Source organism: Culex quinquefasciatus, chromosome 3 (assembly GCF_015732765.1).
Source record: "Culex quinquefasciatus strain JHB chromosome 3, VPISU_Cqui_1.0_pri_paternal, whole genome shotgun sequence".
In the NCBI taxonomy this organism is placed as follows: Eukaryota; Metazoa; Arthropoda; class Insecta; order Diptera; family Culicidae; genus Culex; species Culex quinquefasciatus.
This window is the reverse complement of record NC_051863.1, coordinates 147,320,205-147,331,582: the sequence shown is the minus strand read 5'-3', so window position 1 is coordinate 147,331,582 and position 11,378 is coordinate 147,320,205. Positions and strand designations below refer to the sequence as shown.

Genomic DNA, 11,378 nt, shown 5'->3' with positions numbered 1-11,378 from the left:
AGTTGCACTTGAAATTTAGTTGAAAGTGAAAACATCTTTTTTATGATCATCGAAATGAATGATTGTGTTAATCCTATGATAAGCTTAATTGATTAATTATCAACAGTGAAAAAATGGCATTGAAATTATGTGCTATTCTATCCCAGTGTTTACCCTCAAAAACACAGACACACACACTCACACACCCAGTCAGTACACAGACAACATAACCTCACTTTCCGGAAACACGTGGAAACGTAAACACTGCTCTTTCGGCGCAACAATGAAGCACAACAATGATTGTTTTCCGTTTTTCCAAAGCGACCTCTTGGCTATGTGGCCACCTTGGACATTTATTCACCACTTCCGACCGTCACAGACGTGTACACATTCCCGGGAATCATAAAACAACAGAGTTTACTCGGCATCGTCTTCCTCATCATCGTTGGAGCTGATTCGGAAGTAGCGCAGCTCGTACAGATCTTTGTCGTTGGACACAACACGGATCCAGTCGCGCAGGCTGTTCTTCTTCAGATACTTCTTGGTCAAGTACTTGAGGTAACGCTTCGAGTAGTGAACGTCGGAGTTGACGTACACCTTCATCTTCTGGCGCTCGAAAGAGACCGAGTTGCCGAGGTTTCCGATCTTGCCGTTAACCTTGAAGCGCTCCTTCAGGTACTTCTCGAAGTCGGCAACATCCATAATGTTGTCCTCGGCGATGTTGGTGCAGTCGACACCGAACCGCAGGTGCTCCTTCTTTTTCTTCTGGACATTCTTGCCCCGGAGCAGCTGCTTCTTCTGGCCCTTTCCGCCATTAGCTGGGGTGGGCTTCACTTTGACAGCGGCGACCTTCTTCTCAACCATGATGTGTGTGTTGAAATCCTAAAAATAGACAAAAATGACCGATTAATAACAAGTTCTCCACCGGTAATCCATCGGCCGCCCATCCCCCGGTCCCCGGTGGACATTTTCCGGCCCAAAACACGACCGTACCTGCTAGAAAAGCTTGGTTTTCACCAGCGATTTGCACAAACAGGATATCACTAGCCTGACGGTAAACGTGAAAAGAAAGCAGCGGACGAAAAATTCGCCCGTCCACGCCGAACCCGAGCAGGGCTGCCAAAGGCTTTTTTGAAATGTCTGAGCAAGGGTGGTTGAAAAGTCTGTGCATGTCAGTGGTGCAACTGTCACAATATTATTTTTTATGTCAGTTGGTTAAGGAAAATATGTTTGAACAACCCAGTAAACCTGACAAAACACCTACACCTGCTGAAAATTAAATTTAGTTCGCGTATTTGCATAGTTTTAGTTTCCGGCAAAATTTTTAAAACTCTGAGTATCTGATGATTTGTCTGTCACTAGTTAAAATGTCTGTAACTAGCAGACAAATTTGTGTATCTGGCATCTCACCCGAAGGCGAGTTTTTTATTCGCCGATTTATCTGTCAAGCGTTCATCGATTTCCCGTCATCGATGTCCGGGTTGACAGACGAGGGGCGCTTCAAATAGCCGATGTAAAAAAAATGCACTGACCCAGTGAGAAAAATCGAGCCAAATTTGACTCGAGTCCCGACTCGACTCGGCTCGATTTAGGCTCGAGTTTGGCTCAAAATGCACTGACTAACAAAAAAAAAAAGGAAAAAAACCATTAATAAAACCCACACTGAAAATATGGCACAAATTTTTTTCATGTGCCAAAACACATGAATGATTGAGTTTTGCTGCATTTTCGTTCGGCTGGTTAAAATAGAAAAATTCAAGGGAATAGCGGTATACGCACTTCGGAAGGAACCGGTCAAGAAAAATAATCAAATGGGCAGCAGCGGCAGCGCAAGCAAGTCAGAGAGGGTGAAGATTTGACAGCTCGATAGTATCGCGCACATACAACTTATATGCAATGCTCACAAAGTGAATTTGAGTGATTAATATTTTTTGTTAGGCACAAACTGCCGTTCTACGCATAATTGTCCCATGTTCAAAAAAGTGCAACTGAGAAAAACGCGATTGAAATTATTCGATCGATTTCTGTGTTTCTACGCATAATTGTCCCGTGGGTTCCTGTTCGCCCTATATGTCCCAAATCGCCCCAGTTAGCAGTTTATCTCCCTTATTTGTGATTATCTTGCTATACAACTGGTAAACAAAACATAATGCTAAGCAAAACTGATGATTCCGTGTAAGAAAATACTTTGTGGGACAATTATGCGTAGAAGTTTTACGATGGGACAAACAGACTTGGTGTTGTTTTTAATGAGTTTGCGAACAAAGTACTAGATTTTATGTGTTTTTCTTAAAGTTCACATCAAACTAAACTTAAAAATGTCATAAAGTCAAAATCGTCCAAAACTGACATGGGACAATTATGCGTAGAACGGCAGCAAAGCAAGCTCGATTATGTGCGATATATCTATTAAGATTTTTATGCAAGTGTATATGTAGAGCATATATATTATGAGGTTCAATAAGACAACTCATAGTTTTTATTACGCTGATTAGAAGTGCATTTATGTGCAGTTGGCATATAGAATCAATCATGATTTTAGTTTCCGTGAACGTCGACCACCCGTCCCGAATCAACGGCCAACTCATCCAAGACTGTCCTGATTGAGGCCGGAAACGTGACCATCCTTTTCTTTACACTGCTGTCTTGCGTCGAAACACCATCCGGAACCGTCTAGCCTGGGGTATCCAGAAGTGACCGGTGGCGTACCGTAAGAATCGGTACAGCTTTGGCTTAGATTGGATGTTGTCCTACCTTGGGCAGAAGCGTTAAATACAATAAAAAAAGTTTTTTTAACTCCTCCTTAACATTCTGTTTAAATTTTTTTATAATTATATAAAAATCATGCACATTTTTCAGAAATTAGTGTAGTAGTGTTAAATGTTGTGTATTCTTGCCATAAAAGGTTTCTTTTCCAATTAAAAGTAAAATACTTTTACCGATACAACGATTTTGTTCGAAAAATGCTTGGTAGTATCAAAAACTTTCCAACTTTTAAATTGAAAAGTTTGAACTTACTACGAATATTCACCAACGCGAACTTTTAATCCAACGAACGATCTTTTTAAATTTAGAGCATTTTTTCTTTGTGGGCAGGATTCTAGTAGAGTTTTTACAGAGCTGTGTTCTATCGAGAAATTAAAAGTGAGTGTGTGCGTTCAACATGGAGTTAAACTTTTTGAAGTGCCATGGTAAACTTCACAGCAACTGCACAGAAAGTTTAACTCCATGTTGCCGTTTGACAGCTCGATATGTTCTACCCTTCCAGCCTCGGTTCCAGCAGGATTATGGCAGAACCAGCTTTGCTATATTCTATATTCTATAGAATATTTCGTGACTAAGCTTGATGTAAGGTATGCACTTCGGAAGAAACTGGGGGGTCTTTTGAAGAGCATACCGGCACCGACACCGACGTAACACTCCAGGTAAAAAATCTGCTGAAATGTGTCCCAGCACGACTCACCCCAATTACTTCCTTGGAATCACCCCTTGCCGATAAAAATATATTTCGCAACACTGCTCGACCCATTGTTTGCAAACAAAACGTAGTTTATGAATGAATCAGCTGATTTGTGTTTACAAACAAAATAGAATCAGTGTTGCCTTGCTAATACATTTTTCGAAAAACCGTTTGACAGCTCACCGGACTTACCGGAGGGGTGATGCAAAGAAGGGTCATCTTTTTTACTTGAGTGTTACGTCGGTGTCGGTGATACCGGTCATAACCTGCCATACAAGAATTTTCCCTTTGTTGTTCGAAAAAAAAAGTTGAGAACCTCTGCTTGAACATGCGACGATCAGTAGTGGGTACAACTGTCATTGACATCATCATCGTTTGTTTACCAGCATTAAAATTTTGACGTTTGTTTACGTTTGAAAGCAAATTCTACCAAAATAGAGACAACTCTTGCGATTTGAATTTAAATCTGATTTTTTTTTGTATCAATAAACTACTTAATTTCAAGATGTCCACATTCATCAAACGCAACGTTAAAAATAAGTTTGCCCGGAAACGCAAGCAATCTTCCGACTCGGGTAAGTCAACAGCGTCCAATGGGTTATTGAACAAAATATTTACGTTGAACTCTTGGGCCACTTATCAGATGAAGCAGAACCGGAATCGTCTTCGGTTGTGGTCAACCACGAGCGCAAGAAAAAGTCCAACCCAAACGTCCAGAGCACCTCCTCGCTGAAGGCCAATCTCAAATCGAAGAAGGAAAACAACTCCTCCGGAAGTGACTCCGACGAAGAGGATGCCGGAAGTTCGTCGGTCGGCGTGAGCTATAAATCGAATCGATGTGCTGGCCGGGCCGGGCCGCAAGATCAGGGTGCCACCGCCGAGCTGGAGATTGAAACCGACAAAGCTCACGATGCGCAAGCGATTTACGAGAAAAGTTTGGAAGTAAACCGCGAGCTGGAGGGAAAGGAGGACGACAAACTGTACCGGGGGTTGAACAATTACACGCAGTTCTACAAGAAGAAGGACACCGCGCAGGGTAATGCCGCGTCCGGTATGGTGCGGAAGGGCCCGATCCGGGCGCCGGCCAACATCCGCTCGACCGTTCGGTGGGACTACCAGCCGGACATTTGCAAGGATTACAAGGAGACGGGATACTGCGGGTTCGGCGACAGTTGTAAATTTTTGCACGACCGCAGCGACTACAAGCACGGCTGGCAGATGGAGCAGGAATCGTCAGGGACGGGTGGAACCTACGCCGGGGACGATTCGGACGGGGACGACACCAAGTACGAGATTCACTCGGATGACGAGGAGCTGCCGTTCAAGTGTTACATCTGCCGGGAGAGCTTTGTGGATCCGATTGTGACCAAGTGAGTTGGCTTTAGTTTTTTTTTTAAATTGGTTCAAATTCTAACTCGGACGATTTTGCTTTACAGATGCAAACACTACTTTTGTGAAAAATGTGCACTGGCAAATTACAAAAAGTCGACGCGTTGTGCGATTTGTGGAGTTCAGACGAACGGAATGTTCAACCCCGCGAAGGAACTTATCGCACGGTTGAAGACAAGAGAGATCAATGAAGAAAACGGTTCGGATAGTGATTAAAAGTTGAACTGTTAAATGCGCTAATAAAACACATAAAATTGCATTTTAGCAGTCTTTTCCATTTCCATTTATGAGCTTTTAACACCGACACCAGAGGTGACATTGAGGCATAAAAATTTAAGCATTTTTGTATGATCCATTCTCATCCTCCAGATCCAATTTCACCCCTGATGACGGCAATCATCCAAATGAGTTTTTAACTATGAATTTGACCATAAAAAGCATGCCAAAAAAGTAGTAATTAAATTATTTACAGTAGTTTCAAGTGAGCATGAGCATGAGCATGAGCATGAGAGATCACCCATGGTTGCCCCTCCGTTGTTGAACAGAACCGTAATATCCTTTCAGCACTACTGATTATAGGCTTCGACGATCTAGTGGTGTTTCCCTTATCAACAGCATGTATGAATGCGCTGAAAAGATAAAACACCATGATTGCTAAAGCTAGATCAGTTGCGAATAGGTAACAGTCATTGGCCACCAACGGCGCCCGCCATGTCAGTTTGTAGACCTCGATTTTAAGGGACGGGAATGTTAGTTAGCGCAGGTTGCTACTAGGGCAGCTGATTTACTCTGTGCTTACACCCCACGAGCGCCAGGAACCTGAAAACTTGTTAGTAGGATAGGGTGTTTGGTCAGGATTCATCATAGAAGATGATGATGCGACCCAAAATCATAGTGTTTGTTGAACGGTATTTTGTATTATTCTCAAGGCAAGCAATCGGAGGCTGCGGGTGAGACATTTCCCGTTTATCTGTTGTTAAATTTTAAATGAAATGGTCTAGTCTTAGACAGCCGGCTGTGGAAAGATAGAACCAAAATCATTTGTAATTAAAACTGAAGGGTTAAACAGTGTAATTTTTAACTTGAGATGATTTCACGAGTTTTGAATGATTGATGTTTAGTGAGGTACTGATTAACTTTGCGAACGACGAGTTACGATGTATCGAGATGAAAATCAATTATTTACAGTAGTTTCAAGTGACAAATAAACAACATTTTAAAGTTCAAAAATGTATAATGAGCCTTCTGCCACTTAATTTTGAGCCTTCTGCCACTGTTCTAGCTGTAGTTAAAATAAGCTATAATTTGTTTGATTTATCAAACTATCCATTGTAATTTCCTTTACCGTTACTTCCTTGACCTTAAGCAAAGTGTATACACTAACAGGCTACCGTTACAAATAAACAAACAAATTACAAATTGCAAATTATATATTTTTTTTAGATTAAATTCCAAAAATCTAAAAAAAAAACAATAATGCTGCAATTTAAAAATCAAAGAAATTATATTTTTTCAGATTTTATAATTTATAATGCGGTTAATCAAAATAAAAAAAAAGAAGTTCGTACTCGATTCTCCAAAGTCTTAGTTAAAATTTTACAAATGTTAGATTGCTTAAAAATTTCAGAATTATTTTTTTTTTAATTCGAAAAATAAGAATTGAGGAATTAAGAATTCTAGAGTTTTAAAACTGATGAATTTCAGAAGTTTTGGAATCAACAATTAAAAAAATTAGAATAAAGAAATAAGGAACTTACGAACATAAGAATTCTAGAATTAAAAAATTAATGAATTTAAAAAAAATAATAAGAATTTAAGGGTGCACAGCAACGGAGGAAGTTGTTGTCTTCTTATTCCAAAATTGTCAAGCATACGGACCAGCCGGACCCTAAGATGACAGTTTTCGTGAGTTGCGCCTATTAAATATGGCCAGTGGCCCTCGGTGGAGTCCGCCTATTAAAAACGCAACTCAAAATTTGCATGGGAAACTTTTTTTTTCGTGACGGCTTTCGCGGCACGCTCACTTCAACTGCTCTAGACTAATATTTGAACGTGGCGTATCTCTAAACATGCTTTTTAAGAATATGATTTCAGAATGCTTATTTTGTCGTTTTAAACCGAAACAAGGCAAAAACTATATTTATTTAAACTGTTCGCCATTTTCAACATGCTCCTGGGCTGATACGGACCCAATCCTGCAACAAAATAATTGTAAAAATAGTCAAACTTGGTTGTAAATTACCTTGTTGACAGTACTTTAGGGGATGAATAAAAAAAGTAAAAAGTAAGTACTAGCCCGGGTCAAAAAAATTATAGTTGCTCAAATCAAAAATTATATGAGATTGCCCGAAAGAGTACTCAAAATGGAGGCTCAGGCCAAAATTTCAGCATATTTGGTTGAAGGAGCAGGAACAAGTTTAAATGGGAATTAACCCGTAAAACTGGAGAATTTAGGTAAATTGCTAGGTACAAGTCAGCCGTTAACAAATGACGACTTTTGCATACCATGGTCTGGGGAAAAATGCATACGAAGGGTGCAAGACGATCCGAGGCCCTTGGTCTTGCCTTGAACCGGATTCATTCCGGCGTCGCAGAAATTCTCATGGTCTCAGCAAAATGTATAGGGAAAAATCAAAGCACACTAAGAAGGCTGCCTCGATCAGAGGACGCCACATGGCAATCAGCCAGGGGCCTCGGATCGTCTAGAACCCTTCCAGGGTGGTTAAATCTTCGCGATTTTCGCAATTTTCGCGAATTTCGCGGATTTCGCGGAAATCTAAATTGCTCTCACCAAGCAGGATTTAGATAAATTTGCGTTCTTTCTTCTGGAAATACTAGATTTAGACAAACATTTTCACTAGCCATCGAAATCTACGTTGTATTCTTGAAGATAGGAACAAGGAACATTCAACAGAAATCCGCGAAATCCGCGCCGCGAAAATCGCGAAATCCGCGAAGATTTTTAACCACCCTGCCCCTAGGACCCCATGGTATGCAAAAGTCGTCATTTGTTAACGGCTGACTTGTACATAGCAATTTAGGGAGCGTTCTTTTATTACGTAACGCAGTAGGGGGGGAGGGGGGGTCGGAGGCCATGTTACGCTCCATACAATTTTTTTTAAATTTGTATGGAAATTTTGTTACGAGGGGGGGAGGGGGTCTAAAAGTCCGATTTTTCGCGTTACGTAATAAAAGAACGTTCCCTTACCTAAATTCCCCAGTTTTACGGGTTAATTCCCATTTAAACTTGTTCCTGCTCAAGGCAAGCCAGTTTTCAACCAAATGAGCTGAAATTTTGGCCTGAGCCTGTTTAAACTGTCAATGACAGTGACACTACAGTGTAACTTTATGTATTTTGAGAATGCCTGCATTTCTCAAACAAATCGTGAACTTCCCAAACACAGACGTAAAATGCAAGCACCTAGACTTTGAAATTTTTCATGTTTCCCGGTGTAATTGAACTTCTCTAACATAGACTTACAATTTATGTACCTTGTCTGGTTACCATAGCACTTTGTCACAATCGGATCTAAAATACAGTGCACTACATCAAATAACTAAACGTTAAAACGATTTAGCCGTTCTGTTAATATATCCACCGTCTTCTAGAACCATGTATTTTGAATTTTCATTTACTTGGAAAAAGCTTCGATGTTGAAACAATGAAGTGACGGTTTCAAACAATTGAAGCGTGTTTCACGTTTAACAAAACATATTTGTATATACAGTAGGCCGTCCCAAAAAATTAAAAGTTGCCAAATCTTTGGTGCTCACCCCTAGAATGATAGATTAGGATGTCAGGAACAATGTTTTCATACAACAAAAAATTCCCAAAAATGGTTTACAACTCGCGCGCGGAGCTTGAATGAAAAAAGTGCATTTTTCGAGTATTTTTCAGAAATGCGAGTAACAATTATACTAAAATCATTCAAATTTGGTCGCCTTGGGCTTCAAGTTATAGTTTAATGTCCCCTGAACAAATTCCTGTACAGACATAGTCCATAAAAGCTTGTGTTTGGGCATGGCAGGGCGTTTTAGGGAGAACACATTGTTTTTTATAGCCAAAAAATTTCAAAAATCACTCCCCAAAACGAGCCAAAAAATTTTGCAGTCAAAAACATTCAGCTTATAGGAAATTTTACGGAAATCATTTTGCTTTTTTTAACATTCAATTTTTGTCCACGCAAAGCCGAGATATTTGCATTTTAGTGAACAAAAAGTGTCGAATTTTCAAAATTTTTGGTATATAAGCGTTTTTAGCATAAAACATAGGCTACTATGATTACAAACAGGAAGGCATATATTTTGGAATTTTTTATTTTGCTCGCTCAAAACGGTAACGGTAACATTTCAAAAGGCATCATGTACATTTTGACACTTTCTGGGTTATTGCATATTCTGAAAGTACTCCTAATAAGCTACCTCTCCACCAAATATGAGCAAAGGTTACTTCAGTAAAGTCTGTTTAATCATGATTTTAAATAAAGTAACATAAAAAAAAATCTCTGCCATCAGCAGTCCCTGTTTATATAGCCCTGTCAACCTGTCAAACAAAAGGCTACATAAACCTCGTGACGGAAAAAAGCAACATGAACAAAGCGCCATGTACATTCGGCGAAGAAAACCGAATCATAACAAAGCGTCCCCCTCAATGCCAGCAGGGTGATATGAACGTTGGTGATTTCAAAAGAAGTTATGTTTGTTTTTCTCAAATACACTCAACCCCCGGTGGTTGGTCACTTTTTCGTTTGACACTTTTTTAGTTTGTACCCCGTTGGTTGGTCAAAGTCAAACTAAAAAGTGACGAACTGTCACTTTTTACACGGCACTCACGCACACTATCAAAACAAACGTTTGGTAGTGTGTGTGAACTCCGTGTAAAAGGGGTGTCAAACTAAAACGTGACCCCGTTCGTTTGACAACAGTTGGTGTCAAACCATCGGGATTTGAGTGTAAAATTACGGAAATAATGTTTTATTGAATTTGGATGATCAAGTATCAATAAAAACAACGTTTTTCATCGTTTGTTATCATTAGAACATCTTATTATGCTTTTATATTAAAATGGTAATTGAAAATGGATGCTCAACATTCAAATGCGTTTTTCTCAAAACGCATGGTTTGTACATGATGCTTTTTGAAATGTTGGCGTCGATTTGTTAATAATATTTTATGAAAAAATATGAGATTTTCTCACAATGTGACGTAAAATTTCCTATAAGCTGAGTGCATTAGTTTTGGTTGCAAAAATGTTTGGCTCGTTTTGGGGTGAGATTTTTTAAGTTTTTTTGGCTAAAAAATACTACTTTTTTCTCCCTAAAACGCCCTGCAATGCCCAAACACAAGCTTTTATGGACTATGTCTGTACAGGAATTTGTTCAGGGGACATTAAACTATAACTTGAAGCCCAAGGCGACCAAATTTGAATGACTTTAGTATGATTGTTACTCGCATTTCTGAAAAATACTCGAAAAATGCACTTTTTTCATTCAAGCTCCGCGTGCGAGTTGTAAACCATTTTTGGGAATTTTTCGTTGTATGAAAACATTGTTCCTGACATCCTAATCTATCATTCTAGGGGTGAGCACCGAATTTTTTTTTTTGGGACGGCCTAATATACAGTAGTTGTTCGGTAACTGGGCGTTGTTTAACTGGGCTGCTTTTTAACTGGGCGCTTGATAACTGGTCCGTAGCCCAGTTAAAAAGCAGACAAACGTCAAAAAACCAAAACAGACCAAAATGACGAGGGGTTAATGGATGCAAAAATCATATTCAATAAATAAAAAAAACTTTTTTCAAACTTTTGTTTAATTTTAAGTTACAATCAAAGAAATATGAAAAGTAAGCATTGTAAGTAAGTTTGAGTAACTTTTATTTTTATATTTCATCTGGAAAATATTATGCATCGGTGGTCCCCTCGTTATTTTTTGTTCAGCCGAGTTAACGAGCAACATTCGATGACTGGGCTACGATCTCAGCCAGTTACCGAACAACTACTGTAGCAGATTCTCCGACGAAGTCAATGCTGGCAGTTTCCCAAAGTCACAACATCAGATAATCTGAGACCAGCGTAACGTTCATGATTGATTTAAAGTTGATAAAGTTGGTTGAGGACCAGTGCACCAATACTTTAAATGGTTGTAAAATGGTTGCTCTTCCCCTCACTTCAAATAGTCTACGTAGGCCAAACAGTTGGATAAAACGGCTATAAGCTCATCTTGTAAATAAATTGCGCGACGGATTCAAAATTTTATAGATGCGCGCTGGTATCTTCCGATATCATCCGAGCATCTGCCAAAGCCAGCTCATTCTTGTGGTTAAGGCGATGTCAACGGATGATGTTTAGAAACAGATTATTGATTAATTGGGTCAACCCGACAAATCTTACAGCATACAGTCCTTACAGACACTCCTCTGCTCCCAAGTCTCGTTCAATACTTGTTGAGACTTTAGTGAGTAAAGTCATACTTTTAAAACTTGAGCAATTGTTAGCAATTAGACTCTTTACTAAAGAGTCAAACTTTTGTTCACTCATCTTGTTTAAACATTG

General features: G+C 39.5%; 2 protein-coding genes across 2 annotated transcripts; one reads left to right on the top strand and one right to left on the bottom strand.

Moving 5' to 3' along the window:
• Window positions 1-282: 282 nt before the first annotated feature.
• Window positions 283-1,115, bottom strand: LOC6036403 (60S ribosomal protein L22). Its single transcript, XM_001846404.2, has 2 exons — window positions 973-1,115; window positions 283-861 (listed from the first exon to the last, which is right to left on the bottom strand). The coding sequence occupies exon 2, from the start codon at window positions 841-843 to the stop codon at window positions 397-399; it is 447 nt and encodes a 148-aa protein (XP_001846456.1). The 5' UTR covers window positions 844-861; window positions 973-1,115; the 3' UTR covers window positions 283-396.
• Window positions 1,116-3,834: 2,719 nt separating this feature from the next.
• Window positions 3,835-5,087, top strand: LOC6036404 (E3 ubiquitin-protein ligase RNF113A). Its single transcript, XM_001846405.2, has 3 exons — window positions 3,835-4,014; window positions 4,083-4,809; window positions 4,876-5,087. The coding sequence occupies exons 1-3, from the start codon at window positions 3,945-3,947 to the stop codon at window positions 5,042-5,044; spliced, it is 966 nt and encodes a 321-aa protein (XP_001846457.1). The 5' UTR covers window positions 3,835-3,944; the 3' UTR covers window positions 5,045-5,087.
• The last annotated feature ends 6,291 nt before the right edge of the window (window positions 5,088-11,378 follow it).